This window comes from Drosophila elegans, unplaced genomic scaffold (genome assembly GCF_018152505.1).
Source record: "Drosophila elegans isolate 14027-0461.03 unplaced genomic scaffold, ASM1815250v1 contig_183, whole genome shotgun sequence".
Lineage (NCBI taxonomy): Eukaryota > Metazoa > Arthropoda > Insecta > Diptera > Drosophilidae > Drosophila > Drosophila elegans.
In genome coordinates this window covers 4,206,728-4,231,668 of record NW_024545550.1, presented here as the reverse complement: position 1 = coordinate 4,231,668, position 24,941 = coordinate 4,206,728, and the positions used below count along the sequence as shown (strand labels likewise).

The window sequence follows — 24,941 nt, the reverse complement described above, 5'->3', positions numbered from 1 at the left end:
TAAATTGCGAGCCATGAAGGCATGAAGGCCTAGACAACAACAAAAATTGCGGGGCGAGATTTGCAGTCGACTCAAGCCTCTGCTCTGACCCAGTTCTCCGGTTGACAGTCGAATTATATAAAATGTGGACACGGACCCCTTACGATGGCCACATAAATATATTTCATGTGCGTGTGCGTGTGCGTGTGCTTAGGGCCTGCTGAATGCTGGACGCCGAATGTCGAATGCCGAAACATTTAGCACAATTTGCGCCACATTGGTACCCATAACAATGCCTCATCTTCAGTCGGTCTGATCCGCATCGAGACAGACGGACGGACGGTCCATTATTGATGATACCGAATGCCTCTAAATTATCAATTGACCATAAATTTGCTCATTACATTCGCTTCTCCGGCTGGGGTATTTTCATTCAAGTTTCCATCCTCGACTCCTTGAGCGCGTCTAAGTTTTTGCGCGTCTGCCGAAACGCTTAGCGTTTAACCTGAAACGACTTGGACTCAAACTCAAACTCAAACTCGGACGTCTCATCATCATTTGCCATTGTTGGATTGGATTGGCTTCGTCTTCGTTTTCGACTTGGACTTGGACGTGGAGTCCAGCCGAGTGGCTGGCTGGGCTTTTAAATAACTTTTTTATAAGCTCTCTGGCCCGGCGAGTTATTGGCATTTGGTCTGAGATGCGATGCGATGCGATGCGGTTATGGCCGCCCGGCAAATTGTTGTTTACAGCTGTCGGGTGTTGGTATTTCATGGCCCTGTTCCTCGCTGCACCGCTATAATTGCACTTTATGCTCTGGGAGCGCACCTCGAAAGTGGGCCGTCCATGCTTGGCAGCTAAAAGTTAAGAGCCGATTAGACCTGGCCGGCGAGTTAGAGCCCGCTTTGGCAAATAACTCTAGCCTAATTTGGCCCTGCTCACCATCGGGCTAAATCATCAAATGCCCGTGATTATGACGTCACAGGGATGATACCCGCGGAATTTATCATTGTTTGTCCTTCTTATGGATACTAATAACAGTGCGGAAATATTTCTACATCGGTTTATTGCGATTAACACTGGTGCCGTAAAAGCTTATATTTCTTTCTTTTCGATTCGTAAACGTCAACGATGGAATATTAAAATATTGATACTATTTCATACTTTAACAATAGTGTTACATCAGTTTTAAGACTCTTCGGTATAGAAATGGAACTAAATACAATAGTATAGGGTTTAATATTATTTTGCATTGAATACTTATACTTTACTGTTTGAACTTCAAACTTTGAAGTTTATTTTATGTCACACATATTAAAACAAAAGCTTCAGTTTTTCTTTTTGTGTGCATTTAATTTCTGAGTAAAATTAAGTTTTAAGGTAAGAATATTAAAAGTCTTTTAATATATATACAACAATGCTGAATTAAATAGCAGCGTTTAAAACGGATTCTTTAATTAAATCAAATCAAAGCAGCCCAGGAAATTATTGATTTAGATAACTTTTCAACATTATAAGCAAAATGCAGGTAGCAGAGGTTGATGTATGTATAATAAAGTAATTATTACTTTGCATTAATTAACATTCAAATCCCGCAGCCTGTTCGCACCAAGAGGTATGTGGATGAAGTATTTCGTCTTGTGCAGGAAAAACCTGGCGTCGAGGACATCCTGATCATGAATCACTCGGGTGTACCGGTTAAAACATCCATGGAACGACAGGAGAGCCTGCAGTACGCCTGTCTGTATGACAACTTGCGTGAAAAGTGCCAGGCATTCCTATCCAAAATGGAGCCAGCTCAAACATTGACTTTCTTAAGGGTTCGCACTAAATATCACGAGGTGCTCATCACCCCAGATGCAAAGATCACTGTTTTGGTGGTCCAAAATGCCAAGGATTCTTTCATTAACATGAAGGGATAGCATATACTCCCATTTAAAATATGTTTCCTCTTACCTCTTTCAAAACACAAATGTTACAAGAATAAAGACTTGAGTTGGACTATTAACTGTCGACAGTTGTTCAACTAACAAGCCTTTAAGAGCATCAAAAAACAACACTTGAAGTTTAATTTTTCTAAAGTTTAAATTATTTTTGTTTTAGGGATTTGGTTAGGGCTTCTGTGTAGGAAATATGAAAGCCCCATATACAAAGTAGTGAATTTATTGAGTAGTTGTTACTAAAATCCTTACCTTACTGAATATTCTATGGGTACGCCTTATTAAATATATCCTCGCGTAGTAGTTCAAATATTAAATTATGAGACCAATATCTTGTAGTTACACTTACAAATTGAAAATAACATTTATAATTTTCTTTCTTAATGCACATAAAAGGAGGCATCTCTTGTGAGGTTTCTGCATTCCAACTAATGGCGACCCAACAAGTGTTTTTCTGTCTGCCAAACATCCGCATCCCAAGCGCTCCACGTTTTGGCCTGCAAGATTAACATATCACGTCGCCACAACATTTCACAAGCTCCCCCGCAACCCGCTGATCCTCGAAACCCCTCCCACTCCAAGCCAACCTCCTGCTCTTGAGTGGCAGCTGCAAATCAGCGCGAAACCTTTTCCCCTTTTCAGCAAGGGGGCGCTTGTAATATTTAACACCGTCTGAATTTTAATGCGCTTTCGACTGCCGCTCACAGCTGACAATGGTGTGCGCCTAATGGCCAACTAATATGCGCAGAATCACTTGGCAGCCGAGTCGCGAACTCGACTCGCAGTTCCAGTTGGGTTTTATGTTTGGGTTTGCGCTTGGGTCTGCTGCCCAGATCGTGCAACTTTGGGGCAGGCACCGGGGCTCAGGCTCAGGCACAGGCACAGGCACACCATAGACCATGTTGCAACACCTTCTTGCGGAGGAGCTGCGCACCGATCGAGTCACGAGTTGCCAAGAGGAGAGAGGAGAGAGAAGGGAAGGTGTCAATAACTTTCAAATGCCTGCCCAGGATATGCATTATATTATTATAATGCCGCAGTTCGCTCCATTCGTCTCCGGCAAATTTATGCATTTTTGAAGTTTTAATAATGTAGCTCGTTAGCCACGGTTTGTTAAACTTTGTTTTCATTTTCACTTGGCTTCACATCAAGGCACTCGTCGAGGAGTTGGGTGGCTGGGTGTTTGGGTGTTTGGATTGTTGGGGCAGCTGCACCCGCTCCACATCGAGGCCCCAACATCCATCCAGCCATGCATCCATGTAGCCACACCGTTAACACAATCCCAATATACCCCATCACGTGTGCCTGTCTTCACTCTCCGACTCACTCTGACTGCAGTTTTTGCTTTCAATATGCGGTGCGAGTCGTGAATTCGCCCCGGGTCCTTTCCTGGTTTTCAGCTGTATCCAGCGCCATTGCTGTTGTTACTGTTGTTACTGTCAGCTATTTGTTGCCGTTGGTCATATTGCAGTTGGAGTCGGACCATGGCGCCCTGCCAACAAACCGACAAACTGGCAAACGAAACCCAACGAAACCAACAAAACCAGCCAGCCAGTCAGCCAGCCAGTCAGCCCGACACCCGTTTGATAAACGAACAAAAGTGAAAACACATTTTGCATTCGGCAGCTCCTGCTTTGCATAACTCTCAAGGATGTTCGAGGGCTTGCATTCGAATTAGCATGGCGTCAGTGGAATGTTGCGGGTTGATGGCGCATTAATATCATAAATACACAAACAAATCTAAGGTGTCGATAATATCGGTAATGGCTAATTTAAAGATGAAAAATTGAAAACATTTGTTCGACAAGTTAATGAACAATAAATGTTTAACACTTTCGTATAGATGAGATTTAGATTTGATTTTTAAGAAAGTAATTATAAGAAAAGCGAGACTATCTCTTTCAAATACATTTATTAAAACAACATTTGTTTGTATTTTTTCCAATTACTCTTATAAAACATTTGGAAAATGATATTCAACGGCGAGAAAATTGAACTTGCATGACCAAGTTCAATTTCAATTTTTCGAACAATTTAAAAATTATTAAAAACTCATATTTTTTAACATTTAAAAATTATGTGATAAAATCAGCATACCTAACAGCTTAATTACTAAAAATATAATACTTCCAATAGACATTAGGAATGATTTATAAACATACACCCATATATATTTTTTTGTGTAGAAGGTATTATTCGGAGGTTACTTTTGCTTTGAAATCTGCATTTCTGAGAAGGGAAATTCTTCACCGTAAACTTGCAGTTTGGTTCAAATCCCTCTCGTTTTACCTATTTGGTAACCTGAGTTCCCCCAGCACATATTTGATTGAGTTATCCAATAAAACGCCATTCCGTACGCCACAAAGGGAAAAGCAGGCAGACGCAGTTAGCCCAATCACAGCCCCCAGCATCGGTTTCAGTATGGCTATATATCTGGTCATTAGGCGAAATGGACAAGTCGTGAGTTGGTGTTAAGTGCCAGACAACTAAAATTAGTTTTCATTTGTTTGCCAGAATTATGGATGGAAATCGTTAGGTGAAACCATTTGGTGGATATTTTATAGTTAGGAATACAGGTTGAGATACCCTATGAATGCTTATGAAGGGAGTTACTTCAGAGTTCAGTGTCAACTAAGAATTGTAAGCTTTAAATTGTTCTTAAATGTGTGAAAAATGTAAGGCAATTCATGCTTGGATTATAGTGGGTATTGTGGGCGTAACTCTTCTTATTGGACTCCTGCGACATGGTATCTTTTTTAAAATATTTATATCATCAGTTTTTATTGTTATTTAAGTTTTTAGCCTCAGTACAATTGACATTATTTTACTTTCCCCCGTCGTCATGGTTATTGGATTTGCTTACACAATAAAACTAATGGCCGATATGGTAATAAGCTGAAAACAATGATTAATCCCATAAAATCTTTATTTTTTTTAGGAATTTATACATTTTGCGCTGTTAGCAATATTTGCTATACCAATTTGCTGTATATATGCGTTTGTGGTGAGGATAAGAATTCTACTAGAGCTTTGGAGCTCTTAGAAAATATTTTGGAAAATGGGTAACATTTTTCTTCTGACGTTTCTAGCTGGTAAGTAATCCAGTCTTTTTCATAAAGAACTTACTAATTGGCTTAGTGTATCCTTGCTTTTGGCTATTATTTATTCTCTACTTTTATTACAACGTGTACAAAAAACCTTGAAGCGAAAGTCATTCGAATTCCCTGAAGTGTGTCTGGTAATGGTGGAAAACATTTGAAGAATGGCCGACCCAACAATTATGGCGAAAAACTGTTGCTAAAGTTCCTATTCATAAACGTGATTAGCTGTAAATTTGATGCCGAACTTCTAATGAATGAAAATCATTGGAAAGTTTGCCGCTGGCAAGCTCCGCTAATAAGACACATTGTCTAGCCAAAGGATCTGGTCGAAGCGACAGGTAAGTTCCCAAAATACAAACAGCCGGGAAAGGGATCCTGTTGCTCCTTCGCGACGCTTGTTTGCCTTTGTTATTGTTGTCGTAAGTTTGGCAACTTGCTCGCTTCCTTGGGCTAACCGAAGCACATTACAACTAATACACTCAGACGATGTACCCAAAAGTTTGCTTGCGTCGCACAAAGAGCATAATTACCAACAACATGGAAAAATCGGCAAAATTCGCAGAAAAGGGGAAAGCGGCAACTTTTCCCACAAAATTATTTGCGGTCGCAAGGATTGAGAGGATGGGGAAAGAGGGCAGGGCAAAACTTTGACATAAAGAAAAGTTTGCGCAAACCGACTTAAAGAAAATTATAATTACACGCACAGTCAGCCAAATAGTCCAAGTTTTGGGCTCTGGCTTTCCTTTCTCTCGGCATCTCGTACTCGACTTTGGTTTCGGTTTCGGAAAATTCTGTAATTGCCGTTAGTTTTCGAAGTTTTCAATTCGCAATTTGTGCACCAGGACAACTGGCAGACGAACAAGAACAGCAAATTATGGTAAAATATGCATCAGAAATACAGCACAGAGCAGAGAACACAAGCTCACGGGAACCATGAAAATTGGAGAGTATAATTAGACCACCTGGCCGCCCCTCAAGGTAAACCCACACAGAACCCGACAAAGAGCCCGGAAAAACTGAGCTGCCCAGATTGAATTACATGCGGTGCCTATCGACGGGCTTTTGGATTTTTCTTAGCTTTTGGGCTAGTTGGAATTTTCTGCCGAACTTTATAATTGGCCAAGCCAATTAAAACGTACTTGAGGAAGAGGTAAGTAACTGCAAGTAACTGAATTCGTTTAGTCGTGGCATATGATTTATACTGCTTTGGCGTAATATTTGTCTTCCTTTAATATATTAAATCATTCATTTAATGTTTAATAAAGTAAAAACAAACAACATGTACTCAAAATTTTATAATATATAACATAAAAAAGTTTTAACATGCGACGGTAGGTTTTCCTTTTATTTTATTTACCCTTTCCTAAAAGTTATTCGTTTGAAAGTGAAGTGTGCTTTTATTTTTTTTACACTCATCTCTACAAATTCCCCGCCTTTTACTCCTATTCCCATTTTAATTTGCACATGGACCGAGGTTATTCCTGGTCCGACCCTTGGCCATTCTGCCTGTCCGCCCGGGTGACTGGAGTTTCATTTATTTAATGCATGCACAATTTCCTAGACACTTTAACGGCGACTTTTGATTTCCATTCCCAAATCGCTGGGCGGGGGCTTAATGTGGCGGCAGGCTTTGCACAAAGCCAGCTGGTCGGCTTTATAGAGCGACAAAGGAAATAAATATAGACGGTCCCGCCTGCAGACGAAAATAAAAACAGTCTAACAAAGGGATTTTCGCGATTTTCTTTCGAATAACTGAACCAGGGGGATGGTTTGGCTTTACGGTTAAGATTGCACTTTTCCGGCTGCTAGGATTCATTAAAGTTCAGGTTTAAAACAATTCAGCTGAAAAATTTATTTCCATTCTTTTGAATAATATAAAATATTAAAGTTTTCGATTACTTTTTAAAAGCTTTAATCAAATAAATTAACATGTGGATTTAACACGCGTTGACATTAAATCTTAATTGTAGAAGTATTTAAAGTTTGAGTTTTAGCTATTTTCAGTGAACATTTAAATAAAACTTTAGTTAGAGTTAGCAAGAAAACCCGTTTAGTTAAATTTCAAGGTAAATGCAAAAACAAAGTTTAACATTCAATAACTTGATTTCCAGTAAATCTTCAATTTTCTTTCAGCTAATGTAAATCAAATTATTGGAATTCAAATCAGTTTCGTTTTAAAAGGGATCATCTTAGAGTTTTCTGTTTAATTTGAAAGCCAAACGTCAACATACCAGTCAGTAAAACTCATGGGAAAAAAACAATGTGTAAATTATGCGGCGTAGGGTTATCTCGTCGATTGGAATGCGGTATATGGGCCGTTTTTGCCATAATATTGTTTATCGCACTTATAGTATATTTGTCCAGCCGTAAATATACAAATTAATATGCCAGATTTAATAGAGAACCTTTACAATTATTCGTTTTTCTACAGGTCACACCCTGTACGATCGAATTGAATTGGGTGCAATAAGTTTTGGACTTTTAGGCGCATGTCTTCTTTTGTTAGGCGTAATCATGGTATAACTATTTTTTTCTTCCTCACTCTTTATACTGACAATTTTAATTTCCAGCTAAATTATGTTCTAGTGTGGATCTGGATTGGGATAATTCTTTCTGTGATTGTGACAGTCGTTATTGTTGAATCTATGAAGCTAAGCAGAAATTGGAATTTCTACAGTGATGAATGGAAAGCGTACATCATTTTAGTCTTAATAGCCGTAACAGGTGTGTTAATCGAGTTCCGAACTAGGGTATAAATTATAATTAACTTAATTTTTTTAGGCTGCTTGTTGTATACTATTTACCAGACTCATTTGTATGCATTGAAACTGGGGAGAAGGGAAGAGCGACCGCATGGATGTCAATTAGTTTTCAGGGGTTTCCGACTGCACACCCACAACGTGTGTTAATATATTTTTGAAATCTGTCTGTGTATTTTTCGGTACGTATTTAAAAGTAATACAATTTCGTCTGTTGATTGATAAAACAAACAATCCCTTACATTGGATATGAATTTTCGTCTGAGTTGCTGGGTGGGGCCCATGGAACCACAGCCTTGGTCTGCAAGCGAAATCAATGACAGAAATATGAAATGAAAATATAATTGGTAATTTATTGTGTCTACAGATCGTTGCTGCAAAATGCGAGCAAGCCAAGTAAAATAATAAATGCACATATTCGTTTGTGCCCGCCTGGATATGCATGCCCAGTGCAGTTGTATTTACAGCCGCCTCCTGCGATTCCCTCTTAAAAAAAGTAAAGTGGTGCGGGTGGTGCGTCGCGTCATGGGCCTGCAACTGCTCCACTCCAGCGAAATCCACTCGAGTGCGCACCAATAAAAATAATAAAAATTGTGCCATAATAAAAAGCGCAGCGCACAAAGAGCAAAAACACCCGAGCCGCCCAAATAAATCACACAACTTTGCAGACAAGGGATCCCCCAAGAGTCGCTTGGTTCGATGCACAGGGGAAAATCGTTTTGAGTTTCATGTCAAGGAAAACAAATTTAATATAAACATTTTCCTATCTGTCTGTCTATGTGCATGGTTATCCTGAATGCTTTTCTTAAAGTATTCAATCCTAGCTGAATATCTTAATTTTTTTAAGTGTAGCTCGGCAGCAGAGGCGCCAGTTCTGAGTAAGAGAGACTGAAATTAATGGCATGGGCTTTAGCATTGGGTCTTTACAGTTGAGTTACCATTTAAAACCAATAAAAAGGGTCATGAAGGAGGAGAAATTATAAGCATAATTATATAGTCGAAAGTGGTTTTGATTAAGCTAGACAAGAAATGAAGATTGACACAAATACAATATGGATAACTAAAAGGCATATCCTTCAAACATTGAAAGAAAAATCAAGTAAGCCGGATCAAAATCATTAATTATTCACCCTGCACTATGTTATTCAAGAGTCATGATCAAACAGCAGACTGCGTTGTCTTGCCATTTGTTTGGCATAGTTTGGCATAGCTCAGCGCAGTTTTGCAGCCACGATAACGACCTTAACAATGGCCAGCAGACAGCGATTTGATTTCTATAAATCAACGCTTGCTACGCAAACTGTCAAGGCAGCGCGGAAAACTTTCCATTTTCCGGCGGCGGCTGCTTTTGTTCGAAAACGCAACACACTTGGCTATAAATCAAAGCCCAGATCGCCTGGCAGATCAAACAGCGATCCGCAAAGCCATGGACATCGAACTACAAGGTATTCAAACTATTTCGCAGCAAACAATATTGTCAAAGCTTACGACCTGTTCGCCCAACTAACGAACTGCGCGCTGTTCGTTCATTAACGCCATTAAACCAGTTTTGACATTTTAATTAAGAATGTGCAACATTGCGTATGCGCATTCTGAGCTGCCGTCCAAGGTCAGGATCATAGATCATAGGCGAGCGCTTATCGCCGTCTACATGCGGCGGTAGCAGCAACAGCAACAGCAACATCTGCAACAGCAACATCAACCCGCTAACAGCAGCAACATCACCGGCTTATCGGGCATATCGGTCGCCAGCATCTGCATTTGGCCATGTCCTGCAGCGAGCAGTGCGACAAGGCCAAGAAATTTGCATTTACCAGACTGTCGCCCACTTAATTACGCAGCAACGCAACAGTTGCAGTTGCTGTTGCTATTGCTATTGCTGTTGCAGTGGCCGCTACAGTCGCCGGCGTTGCAACAGCATGTTGCACACTAACAAGCTTGCCTCCAACCAGAGCTCTTCGGCAGGAACACCCGACAAAGGAACTCTAATGAACAACGAAATAATGGTAGCACTCTATACTACCTATATTATTTAATTTTCCAACACAGTTTCTATGCTTAGTTTATATAGCTCTGGTTTTTAAGGTGCCCAATAATTGTCCACTTTTTATGCTTAGTATAAATATGTATATGTAAATATGTATTTAAAATTAAAAAAATGTGTTATAAATTAGCTGGCTAAAACCGACACAACATTTGATATTTTAAGAACCAACAATGAAGAAGTTATTAATCTAAAAATTGACGATTTTGTGGGGTGCACGCGAATCGCCGACATTGTGTATCTAGAAATATTTCGCAACAAATTATTCAACACTTTGCATGCACACCAAATGGCTGTGAGGATGGAGGCGACTTGGCGATGAACATGGACAACATGAGGCGATGGCGACGGCGACGACCCTCTGCCCCCGACGCAAATGCTTGATGGCCACTCCGGAATCCGGATCGAATCGGCTTGGATCGCCCAGCTCCCATCTCCAATCTCCCATCTCCTATTCCCAAAGTCCCAGCTTCCAACTCCAAACCCATTCCCTTTGGCCCTGTCATCGTCTTGTCTCCGCAGCGCACTGCTGTTTGTCATTTCCTTTGGCTGCGGCTTGTTAAGTGCTGTTGGAATTTGCCATATTACCGCAGTTGCAACCATCGGACGACATGGATATCTGCTAGTCGGTAGCCAGCCGGGGCAAACGTAAATCATGCCAATTTAAATGAGTGCAACCTGCGTTTTGACACTTGTCATTGTCATGGACCCCAAATGTGGCCTCCGTTTGATTGCCACTCCGTGATCCGCAGACTGCATGCCGTCGTCTTCATTGCCGGCAACTTCAGCACCACTCCCCAATCTGCACAGAAAAATATTTTTGAATTTCAAATATATCAATTTTACAAGCTATTATAAGTCCTAAACAGTTGCTAGTACTTGCAAGACATATACATTTTTATAATTGTTAAAATAGTAATAAACAAGTCTTATGTTAATTAACACATTCTTAACAGAGCATCTGATACCGAACAACGACTTTAATAATGTCCTACATTTTAGCTTAATAATCTACATTTCTTTTAACAGAACAAATCTTCCATCTTAAACTTTTACCTTTGAACTACTTGTAGCTCATTATAATTCAAGAAAAATGGAATAAAAGTATCAAGTAGAAAGGGAACCGATTTCTCTCAGTGCACAAGCAAGTCCCCATCATTGTCACCGGAAATGTTGCACTTGTCGTCGGCCTGGCGGCTGCATTAATCAGCTAGCATTTATGGCCTGCTGATTGAGTAATGCCCGGGACCGGGATCGGGACCCCACTCCTCCGACACCCACGATCTCGGCAATAACCAAGGGGATCTGACTTCTAGCCATTAAAACGTTATCGCTTATTTATCTGTTGGCCAGGAGTGGTCGGCTTGGCCCAGACCTTGGTTCTTAGTTTGGCTAAGCACACTTATGCAACTATGTTGACGGTGTACGTATGTAAGTCTGCTGCAAAATAAGCTCTTATTGCACTTTAAGGGAGTGCCTATACGAAATAAAAATACAACTTTGAAATGCGTTTATAATTGCTATTTTCATGACCTTAAAATATATATATATAAGTTGAACAGTGCTTTTCTTTGATAAACCACTTCAATCTCAAAATTCAATGCAAATCATGCGTTTATTGCTCCATTTCTCCTCCCAAAATCCCTCTCAAGGCATCCAAACTCCAGTGGACAATGTTGGCTATCCAATTGCATCTCGAGTGGATTTCGCAGTTCATCTGATTGGTGGCCCGCTGAATGCTAAGTTGACGCTTTGATCTTGTCTTGGGCGTAAATCTGGTGATGCGCTTTTGAGATTAAATGCCATTCGTGCGGCGATGTTTGTCTCCGATGTCGCAGATCCCAGTGCACTCTACACTTGGCGAAATTAAGCAGGGAATGGGATACAATTCCAGCAAACACAACCACGCTGGGGCACCTGTTCATTAAACGAGGGGGAAATTATAGTGCGCCGAGTGCAGTAAACAAATGTAATCGACATCCTGTGTAGGCCACAAAGGATGCCGCCTGCCATCGCTGGGTGTGGAAGGCAGGGCGGGGGGCTCGGCAGGAGGATGGGAAAGGGCGCCTTCTTGGCTAACAAAAGGAAAAGACAACTCACACACAAGCGCCGCTCCGCTGAAATGAACTGGAATGCAAAGACAAACAGGAAAAGCGTTCTGCGACCGAGAACTCAGCTCAGCACAGCACAGCATAGCACAGCACACAAAACAAATAATAAACACAAGCATTTTTGATTTAGCATGAAATTTAAATGACCCACCGCACAAACACACAAACACACAAATACGAAAATACAAAAATACAAAAATATTGTGGAGGCAGATGGTGGAACTGCAGCTCAAGACTTCACTTTGCGTTTTATTGTCAGGGCGCGCAAATATTGTCAAAAGACTTTCGAGCAGACTCATTCCCTTTCCACTCCGTTCAACACTGAGAAAAAAATATATAGAGAGGAAGAACATTTTATAAATTAGTATATAATAGTTTTCTTATATGATAGCTTATATAAAAATAAATAGAAAATCATAAATTGAAATGTAATAGGTTAAAAAGATAAGAAATGTATTTTTTTGTCCCAAAATTGTTTTATTCTTTTAGCAGGTAACTAGAGTGAAACTTTAAATAGTGCAGATTTAGCTCTTTTCGCTTAAAACTCCATTAAACTTTTTATTTCTGTGGATTTCAACCTGTTTCAGACACGATGTTTTTCCCAGTGTGTTTGGCCAGACATAACCATTTGCATCTCTCGTTGCAGCGACGGAAGCGCCAGCGAAGAGTAAAAGATGCCGACAAATAAAGAAGAGATGGGTCCAAGGGTCTGGTCTTTGGTCCCTGGTTCGGTCCCTGGTTCCCCTATCCCTGTCCCTATTCCAGTCCCAATCCCTATCCGAATGGCAAGTCCCAAGTCCCTTCGGCCTGGTCCTGTTTTGTTTGTCCCGGCGCTTCGAGTGTCCCCTAGACGGCGCAGAGAGCACTTGTTTGGATTTATATTTCGGTTTGCTTAGGTCCAAGAGCAGCCGGCTAAAGTGCCAGGCAATCAAAAACAAATTATGAGTGCTACAATTTGCCCGGGGAATGCGGATCGTAATGGGATCGGAATGGGAGTGGATAGGTATGCCCCTTATCGCCGCTTATCAATGTTTATGAGGCCAACTAATGCACTTGGCGTGCAGTTTGCCTTTGCCTTTGCTGTTGCTGTTGCCATTGGCATCGCGTTGGCATTGAACTTTCGCCGGGGCGGAGAATAGGCCCGAAACAATGGCCCGATCGGGCCACACTCCACTGACCCACTTGGCCGGGGAGGAGGCGACCTAATCACGGCTGCAAATCCTATATCAATAATTGACTTGAAAGCAAACAATTTATGATGACCTAAGCCCGAACAAAGAGCGCAAAAGGGTGCGGTAATCAAAGGAATTGCCAAGGAGGATTGGGCCAAGCGGATAAGGCCGACTCAGCGCCATGGCCCAAAAGCAATGCGATGTGATGACGGGAAAGAAGATGATGACGATGCCGAGATGCTGAGATGCCGAGCCGATAATATAAACGATGAACGATAGAGCACGTCGACCCACACAAACTAATGTGAAAGTTGTGGCAGGAGGGGCATCAGCATTCTCGATGACTGACAAAGGATGGATGAAGTCGGAACTGTTGCTGTGCTGTTGTTGGTGCAGCGGATGACCTTTGGAGAACCCAACCCGTCATCCAGCTCCCAAGTGAAAACATCTCAAGAGCAATAAATGGCAGACGAAGCAGCGGAAAAATTGGAAATTCCAAATGGAAAAGCAAAGCAAATAAATATCTTATGGGCAAACATTATTGGTGGGGGCTAAAACAAAGGCCAACTGGGTCAGCAAGTCAAGGACCAGTCAGTCAGTCATCCAGTCAGTCAGTGTGCCAGTATGGCAATCCCTGGGGAAATGGCCAAACCCGATTCGGTTCGAAAAAATTGAGCTGAAATCACGGACAGTAGCAAATAAGTGCATGCATTTTTGAACTGCAAATCAACGTAATGATGACTCCGCAGTTGCCCCATCCCCACCCTCATCCTTCCACTTCCATCGACTTACTGACAACGCAGCTCTAGACGTCTAACCAACTTGTGCTCGTGTTCCATCATCGTTTGGTAGTCGAGATGGAGCTGGTTTCCTTTTCAGCTGACTCACTTATGTAATAGCTAAATTGGCATCGACATATATATTATGAGGGGAAAATGGGTGAGGATTTGGGTTTCGGGGCCAGGCCGACTGCTAATATGATTACTCCTTAACCGGGAATATCTCAAGAATATCAGCAGGCGTTGCAAAAATGCATGGTCATTACTATTAGCACAAGGCTCAAGAGGTTGTTAGGAAAGTGGAGAATAAGCCAAATCTAGCCAACGGAAAATAAACATCTACATTATTCCGGATGGCGTGGAGACTATATTAAATTATTTTTGTACCCCATATAAGCTAGCTATTGATGGTCATTATAAAATCGAAATTCACATTGAAGTAAACGACCAATCAAATTTATATAATAAATTGTGACAAATATAAATCAAGTATTTAAAACAACGTTTTTTCTTTTAAACAAAAAATTCTATTGAATTTAAGTTAAAATTTTAAAGTTCAAGTTAATTTGAAGAGGAACTTTATGGCTGCAAAACCCAAAGCCAAGGACTCGAACTCATTACCCGATCCGACACGGCTTCCTCCCGCAACACCACCCGAGCAGTCTGGCCAATATCTTTTGTTATCCGAGTGCCAAACTGCTAAGTCCACATTAATTACGTGTATCTTCAAACAATATACGAGATGCGGTGCCAAGACACAGGCCCCGAGCCCCAAAGGGGCCAACTGGGCTAATCAGGTCCGTGGCTGCCTGGCATTGTTCACTGTACCGTTCGCCAGTTCGGTCTGACATCATTAAGACCACATATCCAAGTATCTACGACGGATCCACTCGACGCAGTGCCAGTGGCCAACTAATAACCGCCGACGATGAGAATGCGAATGAGAGCGGGGAGGGGTGCACTGGAAACAATTTGAACTGATTCTTTCAATTTGTGAATCTTAACAGTCTTGATATAACTAGGTCTAAATTTAAAATGTTTGGAATACAAACTATTAACCTTCAAACTAGATTGCTTCCCTTTGTATTTAAGGGAAAAAGCGACACAAACTTATAACATAACTTGACAGGCCAGAAATCTCAAATTGAATATTAATAAAATCAAACATTAATTGGATAGAACATAGTGAGTTACAGATTTTAAAAGATTAAGTATCTTATTTACTTTATTGGAATATTCATCTGTCTTGAAGTTTAGTTATTCATATTTAAGTTTATAATTACGATTTTAAGACATTGCGTTTTATAAAAGAAATGGTTTGGAAAAATAAAAAATTTCCTTCAATAAAATTAGTCTAATAAATTCTTTTTGCTGGAAGTATTGTAGTTTTCTCTCCGTGCAGCAGGTCGATGAGACGTCCGACGCATAGCGCCACTTAAGCGAAGACGCTGTGCGTCAAGCAGCGCCGCAAAGTCCGGCGGGAGAGCCAAAAGCCGACGGACATTGAGCCTGCGGTCGGCAAACGGCGCACATGGACTTTGGGCAGGGGGCTGGAGGGCATGGTCCAGGGGCAGGGACGGGGAACAAGAGGGGGTCTCTCGGCTCTGGTTGCTTGTAACCTGTCAAACTCGGAAATTTGCAATGACAGCAAACATTGCCAGAGCGCAGATAAGCGGCGAAATGAACGCTGCACAAACTAAAAACTCATTGTCAGGCGCTGTCTGTTTGCCAGCCGACCGACCAACCGACCGACGGACCGACGTACCGATCCAAACCGCTTTGGGGGTGCGTTGCTGCATAATAAACTGCTGGCCAGGAGGCGGCAATCCTGGATCAGGACACAAAAGGGGCAAAACGGGGGCCACAGGGAACAATAGGGCGCCAGCAGAGCTGCTGCTTTTCTGCTGCTTTGGCGGCAAGAGACTGCAAAGAAACAATAAACACACGAAAATAATGTAATGAGTTGCAGCGAATGGAGGACAAGTGCAGCTTGGATGGGGTTACAGTGGGAGCGGAATGGTTGAAAATGTTTCTTAGGGAAGAAAATTCCTTACTTACTATGATATATTTTACGGATATTGAATTAAGTTATATTATAATAAAATAGATAATTCAATAACATGTTCGATTTATTTCTAGAGACTTGAAACTTAATTAAATTCTAAGTTAGGATTATGAAAAGATTGCATATTTGGAAATCTAGAATATTGCTTTAACTGAAACAAACTTATTTTTTAAAAAGTCAGTTCAAGTCATGTTTTTGATTTTACATATAGCTTGCAAATTATACAAGCATTCTTGGACTAAATTAACAATTAGATCCAGAAGCTTATGCCCTAGATCCGAATGTTTGGTTTTTAATGGACAGTAGTAACAGCTAAAACTAATTTTGTTTGTTTTAGAAACATTCTGGTTCTTATAAGGACTCCTCAGTGTGGCATAGTATCAGAATATATTACTTTTTAGACCACTGTTTCCCGCTGAAACCGTAGCTTCTTCGCTTGAACTGAAGAGCATATTAAATTCATTTTTAAGCGAGTCCCGTGAGAAATTCGCCAAGTGGGCGCGTCTCCAGTGGGCAGTGGGATTCGGGTGGAGATGATGGGGCCGCTTCCATAATTGATGCACCATGCATTACTAGACAAAACTGGCTGCCGCAGAGGTAGAAGAAGAGTGACATCAAAAGGGTTTTGCCCCTTCTCTGGACGTGGTTCGGTCATCTTTTGTGGCCATCGGCACTGCCCGCATCTTTGCTTCTGATTAATTAAGAATTATTTTAATTAACGTAATAAATTTTGCGGCCAGCAGGCAGCAAAAATGTGCGGCCATATAACTCTTTCCCCTTTTTTCACTCTGTTTTTTTTTTGCTTTTGGCCTGCCGGCTGATTTCTGGTTGCATGTGCTTGTCGAACGCAGCCCGAAAATGTGCGAAAATTTATGTTGCTTGCGATTTTGGCGACGACTTGTTTGCAACTTGTTGGCCGTGTCCGATGCGCGATTCCATTCGGCTTTTGGCCAAGCCTTCAAGCCTGCAAGCCTCCAAACCTCCGATGCAATGCGATGCGATGCGTGTTTGTCTGGCAAGTGGGTCAGAGTCAGAGACAGAGCCAAAGTCAAAGTCAGAGCCAAAGTCGGAGCCAAATTCACAGGGAGAGTCGCAGAGTGCAGGCCCCTGCCGAATTTCAATTAAATGCACATAAATTAAAAATTAGTAATAACTCGGGAACGCGGACCCCAAACAAAACGATGCCAGGCACGCAAAGCCATAAAAAGGAGGAGCACACTTAAAGAAAATGTGATCTACATGTAGTCTGACCTTGCGGTAGGGGTTTCTAAAGATTTTTCATTGGTTTGTAAATGCTGTAGTTACTAAAGAACCACTCTTTAAATACTATGAGCTACATTACGAATTTTCATACAATTTTCATGTTGCACAAGTCTGAACTTGGGTTAAGGTACAATAATTCAATTCAATTCAAGAAAATTTATTTCGACGACTATGTATTTTAACAATATCTTTTATGCTAAAAAACACTATCTGAGTAATATGTTTGGAAACATCTTTATGTGTGTAAAATATATTTGAAAGATACATAAAATTATTAAATTAATATTGCAGAAAATAAAAAATTAAGAATTATTGGCGCCCAAAGGAAAACAATCCACCTGGATTGTAGGTCTTGAATAAAAACTGAATCTACCTCTTCAAAATTTGTTCCTGTGGAGCAGCAGCTGTCGCCCGCATAGTTTGCGATGCGGATACGGATGCGTTTACGGCCCAGGACGTGACCCGTTACCCGTTCTTTGTGCCCCGATCCCTGTTCCCGATTCCCCTTGAAACCTGTCGTTAAAAATCTGTGGGCCAGCCAGGCAGTCTCGGACAGCCAGGCAGCCTATTAATTAGCCAAACTCAACACCTGCTGTGCGGCAGGCAAATTAACTTGACAGCTGGGAGGAGTGGCATCGGAACTGGGAAACTGGGATTCAAATTGGGCGAACTCCGGCAGATCCGGATGCTTGGGCCCGATTGGGCTGTGAATTGGAAAATAATTGTGCGACGACCATTAAATTACAATGCCTGGATGGATTGGGCCCACGTTCCGGCAATTAAGACATTATAAATAAACAAAGAGCAAATAGTTATTAACTAATAACTGGCACGCGCCGGTGGGCCGATGTGTTGGCCATAAAACTTTTACCTTTTCCCGTTGATAGAGCGAGCCAATGAAATATTAATGTGCCAACCAACTTTCAGGGGTCAAGGTTGTCACAGGGAACCAAAAGGCGAATCAATGAACTCAGAACAGCTGAATGTAATTGCTAGATTGTTTGATGGCCGAGGAAAATGACCAAAAAGGCTTCGAAAATTTATGAACTATTTATAGGGTCCAGATTTCACATTTGTATGCTAGTCGCTTGCCAAAGCGATTAGAATTTATTAATTGTAACATGGGTGAATCGGAAAACAGATTAAGGGGGAGTCGACAACCTCAAAGGGTACATTATGCTAGAGAATTAAATGAAAAGTAATTGTCTAAACAACGGGCTGGGATTTAATGAGAATGGTTCAGTGCACCCATCGAACCTTTGCCGTTCATTAGGCCCAACCCCCTGGAAAAGGCAACCCTCCGTCGATCTGCCGTGCCTTTTGACACACACCTGTGCGCATTCTCAGCCCCAATCCACGAGGCTTAATGTTCAAACAGACAGCCGCATAACAACAGTGGCACAACACCTTTGCCGACACACACACTCGGGCCGGGCGCCAACAACTTCCACACCATTTACAGTTCATTGAATTTGCCCGATAAATACGCATAATTTGTATACATTTTATGCGAAACATAGAGGCTCGAGACCCCGTGATTTGCTGCATTCTGCTCCGCTGAGTTGGCAACGCGACTGCGAGCAGGACCCTTTGCCAGTCGACTGACACTGACACCCACCGATGCGTCGGGCGAAGGATGAGCGGAAGAGCGGGCCATAATTACAATTCGCAATAAGCAGACAGTTAACCAACACACACAGGTCCCGACAAAGAAGGCCCCTTCACGTAGCCGCCATCATCAACCCACGGTGAAACATCAAAAACTTTTGTACATTAAATCAAGCATCCTTCGCCATTTGTTGCTATTAACGTTAGCTACAGTGGTACTTCGGGCAGATTTATAAGAAAAACGCAGGTTTTTCATATTTGACAACTTTCTTTCTTTTTAAATACTTTTATTTTTGGTATTCTTTTTATTACGGCATATGAAGAGGATGATAAATGTGCGACATGGTAGAGTCCAGTTATTAAGCGGTATGTATTTGTTCGGTCAATATCTATCTACACAAAAAAAATATTCCAAATCGAACTATTATTTTGGGAGTTATTGGGTAAGTTTTAAAAATATTTTAGAGAGCGGAGCGGTGTGACTCTGCAGTTCTTAAGAACGTTTATTTAATATTTGGCGCACTCGAAAATAACATTCCTGGTAGTTTTATTTAAAAACTTTGTGTACTTTTGTAGCTATGTATATATATATTTCAGATAAGGTTAGCAAAGTTCTACTGTAGCTTCCGCCCACATTTCGCTGTCTTTGTACGCTGCTGCTGATTTTCCGTTAATTTCCGCAGCGCGGCAATCGTTGACTTTTCAACGGGAGCATCAGACTCACGGGAGGGCCATTAGCAGTCGCCGAGGGGGTGGGCGGGTGTCTGAGTGGGCGGCCTTTGCAAGGGCTCACATGCTAATTCGCACACCCACTCATATCCGATGGGGAGTTCGAGAGTTTAGCCCCCATTGTTATCCCTCCGTCGAAGTCGTTGATTTTTCGCATTTCAGCCTTCTACACGCTTCCTCTTCCTCATGTACTCGCTGTGCATTTCCCCATTTTCCCATTTTCCCTTTTCCCTCGAGAATGCGCGTGAGTGAGTAATTTTTGTTTACACTTTTGTAAATAAAGATTTATGTCGCACGGGGTCGCCACTGAGCTCGGCACGTGGCACCTTGTCGATAATAAACCGTGAGCAGTTTATTTACGCAAATTGATTAGTTCGATTATGTTCGACAAGCCGGCGCAGATAGAAATGGCTTAAGAGCCTAGGCCCCCAAAAAACATTAAAAACGTTGTCGCAAGCGGCGATAAGAGCAAAATAATGCGAAGCGGGGTAAGTGATAAGGCTTAAAAATGGAAAAACTGGGTCGAATTTACAAAGACTGACGCTTTAAGGAAATTTTTATTAAGGACATTACTGCCGTTTTTCCAACAAAATGTCAAGAATGCAGTTATAACAATTCATTTTATAATAGCATTAACTATTAGGTGACGAACGTTGTGCGCAAAGTTCCTGTATCCATAGCCATTTATCATAAATAAGAAATTAATAGATACAAAATATATACAGATTGTCAAAATAAAAAATCTTTAAAATAAAATAAAATCAGTCCCATTAAGCTGTGAAGGAAATCCCATTCAGCTTCTTCTACTATGAAGATACTATTTTGGATCCGGTTTGGTATCGTATCCACGGCCTCTCGGATCATTAAAAGTTTTCGCTGAGCAAATGCAATACACAGTTTTCCACGGCATTGTTGCTGCTGGTCTGTGTCCTCTGTGCCACTTGGCAGGCGAGTGGAAAACTTCGCCACCAACTACAACAACTGACTAAGGTTAAAGGTCGGTGGAAAGGATGACGGCGGCGCGAAGCGGGGAAAAGCGAAGAGATGGAGCAAGTGTAAAAGAAATAAACGGACTTAAAATAGGAAAAGTCAACATGAGCTGGGCCATTGCGTGTCCGGGGACAGGACGTTTGCCCAGGACTAACTTATTTTATGCCGGTCCGGGGCGTGGACAATGATAATGCGAGCAAGCGAGACGCAGGAGGTGTGAGCGAGAGGGGCACAGGGACAGGCCAAACACAAAGATGAGATTTGTTCTTCTCTGGGGGCACAAAAGCGGAACGGCGCTCAAAATGACTGACACGGCTAGCTGGTCACATGGTCAAGAGTGTGAAGCGAGCCATGGCTATAAAGCACACACACATAAGGCCAGGACAAGAGGGAGAAATAGGGAATCGGTCTAACACAGACAAAAATTAAACTGCACTTTTGCAGAAATCACTGGAAAATCAAAAGTTTAATGCTAGGAAATTAAGTTAAGTTTATAAACATGTCGACAATAAACTCAAACTTTTCGCCAATAAAACCAAGATGCCTTGTTCATTAAATAATATTCTTAACATTTGGAACAACTAATTTAATTCCTTAAAAAAAATAAAATGAAGAAAACAATCCTTAATTTTTTAAAAATGTTGATAAAATAATATTTTTATATAAAGAATTGCCTGACAGCAAGCACTAGGTTTTTTCTCTGTACCCGTGCAAAATGAAATTCCGTAGAACATTTTGTATCTTGCTTAGTTGTTTTAAACTTTATTGTTTACGCTTGTGATCAGGACGATGGCTCCTCTTTTGGCCATCTTCGCCCGTCCGCTCCACTCATCTTGGCCCGGCCATTGTGTGGCTCTAAAACATAAACGGAAGCGATTTATGGCGCAAACACAATGAACGAGCCAGCAACAAAAAACATTGCAGAAGAAGACGACGACGCACAACAACACACACTTACACAAAGGACACGGGACCCGGTCACATCAACAAATTGGGTAGTGTTGACCAGCAAGGTCCTGCATCCTCGTGGCAGCTCATAAAAAAAAAAGAAGAAAAAAACACACACACCGGCCAACTCAAACAAACAGTCGGGCCAACTTAAGTTGGCGTCTACGAATTCCGCTAATCCAAACAAAAAGTTAAGCACAAAGGAGCCAAACAATAAACTTTACTGAAATATCAACAAATTAGAAAATGACCAGGACTTTCAAGCCGAAGTATTTTTTAATTTCTGGATATTTAAACACAAGAAAAAGATTTATTAATACATTGTCTATACACATAAAAGTCATATCAAGGTTTTGGGGACAAGTTTATATTATAACCTTTCAAGCATAATGATTTTCAAGCAAATTTAAAATATAAGGCAAGGAAACTAATCCTATTTTATCCTGATACAATTTTATAACAACTATATCGTGCTATTAAAATTTTCGTGAAAACTAGTTATTAAAAAGGATTTTTATTTAGTTATTTTTTTATATAAAAACTCTAAATCATAAATAAAGATTACAGAAAAGTTTAAGCGTGTACATAATTTTGTACCAAAAATCCGGTACGTTTTCAATTGAATGTCTAGCTAAAGTCCCCCAAATTTGCCGCTGAAAATCCTCTGAGTTCCCATCTCCATTCGTTTGGGGGTCCAAGCTACTATTCCATTGTCCGCTGGCCGCAACTAAAGTGCTTGTCACTGGTCACGGCCCGGAAGTATCTTTATTTCAGCATTGTTTGCACTTGCACACTCGCGAAGACACAGATACTTACACACACACACACACACACACACACACACACACTTGTGCAGCGAGGAAAGGAAGTCCAAGTGTTATTATCCTGCTTAGCCATAATACGTTGTTAAAATGTTGAGACTTTGTCATTTGCTGGGCCATACTAAAAATCACAAGAAATTGAAAAATGCCTGCGACCCGAGGGGAAGATATATTTGAAGGGATAGGGATGGGGAATGGGGAATGGAGGGAGGTCCGCAAATAAATGCCAAGACAAACGGGTGAGCTGGAGGGGAAGAAAAGAGGATCCTTGGCCAGATTCCTGTGGGAATCGTTGACAGGCGCGTGGCCATTTCGTCTTTGCGCCTCGAAGGGGACTTTATTAAATTTTCAGCACAGGAAATGCTTTGAGTATTTTGCCGCCGCCTTTGATTTTGATTCGCAGCCATTTTTTTTTGGAAGCCATTGTCATTTCCGCTCTTCCGCTTTGCATATTTTCCTTGTAAGCTATCGCCTGCAGGTGGGAAAGGTGAGTTCATGGGCGCCGCATAACAATTAAGTTCATTAAATTTCAATTAATTCCATTAATTGAAGCAGAAATATGCGTTTCATTTGATTTGTTTTGATAGGCCGTCGAGCACGCCTCATATTTTAGATGAATTTCTTTTCGTTTCGCCTTCCCTTACTTGCAATTAATTACGTCAGCCAAACCACAATTAAAATTAATTTGCCTGGCTAGAGCAAAGCGGCAGGGAGCGGTGAATCTTCGACCCAAAAGGCGTCCCGAAAGCTGGAAAAGCTGCTGGAAAAGTCCGAGCTTCGCATCCGCATGTCTGGCAATAAAAATTCTCGGCGTAATTAAAATCAAAGGATTTCGCATTTAACAATTTATGTACGCTATAATTTTTGGGGCGGCAGTAGACATCGCGCGCGCTCGTAAATTTCCTCCGCCCTCGTGCCACCCGCTGAAAATCGCTTTATGGTCGTTAATTTGTTGGCCATGGCAACGAGTGAGAGTTGTGGGGGATGGGAGGGGGGCGAGTCCTGGGCTCCACAGTGTGTGCAAATGATTTGTTTCCTTGGCGCCTGTTTGAAAACAAAGGCTGCCGACTGACCAGACAACGAAAGCGACAACGACAGCGGGACACTGGCCAAAATGCACGTGACTGCATGCCACACATGCCGCAAGGACATGTGCTGCCGCCCACTGCCACCCACTGCCGCCCTCTGAAAGACCACCGACAGCCACTGCATTTCATCGCTAATTTAAGTTAATGGTCATTGTTGTAAATTACATTAATTTTAATGCGATTTCGCACACACGCATGCACCGGAAGTGCTCCCAATATGGCAGGACTCCCTTTCCCCCTTTCCCTCCATTTCGCCCCATTTCCCCAAGGGGAAAGGCTTTTAAGTGTGTGATTGTTTGGCCATTGCACTTTTATGTAATTACCGCACTAACAAATTACATCAAGTGTCACAAATGAATGCATTTATGATGTGCATTTTAAAATCCCGCAGCCGCCGAAAAGACAAGCACCAGAGGGCAGGATAGTTAGAGTGCCGGCATCCAGGAGCAGTAAAAACTCGCCAAGTAGCCCTGTTAAGTATGCTAAAGTGCACTGCTCGCTGCGTGCGCGTAATTAAAATGCATTTTGCACGGCCACGCGATTAAATCATTGTTGGGCACTTTGCCATCGTGGCGAGCACTGTATCGCAGGCCGATGCACCCAAAAGCCATTGTCAGTGCTTATGCTAAACAGAAATGCTGAAATATGGTATTGGAAAAGCACGAAAGGGGAAAATAAATATGGTTTTATATAAGGATAGAAGATACATTAAGGAAACAAGATGTACAAGGCTGGAAATAAAGTCCAGCCCATCTAACACTTTGCTGCTAGCCACCAAAGTGTTATGCCTTACATCAAATATTCTAAGTCTGTTTTGATTTTCGTTTGTTGTTTGGCAAAAAGCGGGCTTTGGGACGCGGTAAAGCACATTACTATTTATTAAGTGAAGTAGTTGTGATTTATGACCCATCAACAACAAACAATAATTGTTGATACACAACATTTAATGATGGGAAATCAACAGATTGACTGAAAACAAAAAGTTTTGTTCAAGAAAATTACTAAACAAAAAGTTTACTTCTATGAGTTATACCAAAATATAGAAGTATACTCAAAATTTTGATTTTGATTAGTTCAACTTAGTATTTCTAGGCCACTTTTGTTTACTTTCCCAATACAATGTGTAACCAAAATAGAGGCACGTAACTCATTCGTTTCTGCCTCTTGTGTTTTGAGCAGCTTTAAGAGGTTCAAAGCAACCACTTCCTAAAAAATAACATTGGGCCTTGGCATTTGAACTGGATTCGTTGTTGCAAACGGCCGTGTAAGTAAGGTTTTTGCGACACAAAAACAAAAGGAGGTGGGGCCAGCACTAACGTATAGGGAAGCAGGGGCAAGAGTTCCGGTCGTTTACAATATTTGGGTGCATTTGCATAAAGTGCTACAGCAGCAGCTACAAAGCAAAGCAAGGGTAGCGCAAAAATGTCAGGTGCAAAATGGGCAGCCACAGCAAACGCGGCGTATACGCAATGCGGAGCCGAGCAGCAGCAGCGAAAACAAACTGAAGAGTAAACAAGGCTGTGAAGTTGCACACTCGGGCCCAC

The 24,941-nt window shown here is 41.5% G+C and overlaps 3 protein-coding genes across 4 annotated transcripts; all 3 read left to right on the top strand.

The window, feature by feature from the left end:
- The first annotated feature begins 1,412 nt into the window (after positions 1 to 1,412).
- On the top strand, positions 1,413 to 2,033 carry LOC108144966 (dynein light chain roadblock-type 1). Its single transcript, XM_017270113.1, has 2 exons — positions 1,413 to 1,522; positions 1,578 to 2,033. The coding sequence occupies exons 1-2, from the start codon at positions 1,502 to 1,504 to the stop codon at positions 1,899 to 1,901; spliced, it is 345 nt and encodes a 114-aa protein (XP_017125602.1). The 5' UTR covers positions 1,413 to 1,501; the 3' UTR covers positions 1,902 to 2,033.
- A 2,544-nt stretch (positions 2,034 to 4,577) lies between these two features.
- LOC108144965 lies at positions 4,578 to 5,019 on the top strand. Its single transcript, XM_017270112.2, is given in 3 exon segments — positions 4,578 to 4,666; positions 4,715 to 4,806; positions 4,858 to 5,019. Coding segments are annotated over 3 exon segments (339 nt in total). The 5' UTR covers positions 4,578 to 4,581.
- A 2,229-nt stretch (positions 5,020 to 7,248) lies between these two features.
- Positions 7,249 to 8,039, top strand: LOC108144963. Of its 2 annotated transcripts, none has more exons than XM_017270110.2 (4): positions 7,249 to 7,386; positions 7,452 to 7,537; positions 7,591 to 7,744; positions 7,802 to 8,034. In XM_017270110.2, the coding sequence occupies exons 1-4, from the start codon at positions 7,281 to 7,283 to the stop codon at positions 7,927 to 7,929; spliced, it is 474 nt and encodes a 157-aa protein (XP_017125599.1). In that variant the 5' UTR covers positions 7,249 to 7,280; the 3' UTR covers positions 7,930 to 8,034. The 2 variants fall into 2 exon arrangements, with proteins under 2 accessions (XP_017125599.1, XP_017125600.1); XM_017270111.2 differs by having other exon boundaries at positions 7,264 to 7,326; positions 7,802 to 8,039.
- Positions 8,040 to 24,941: the final 16,902 nt, after the last annotated feature.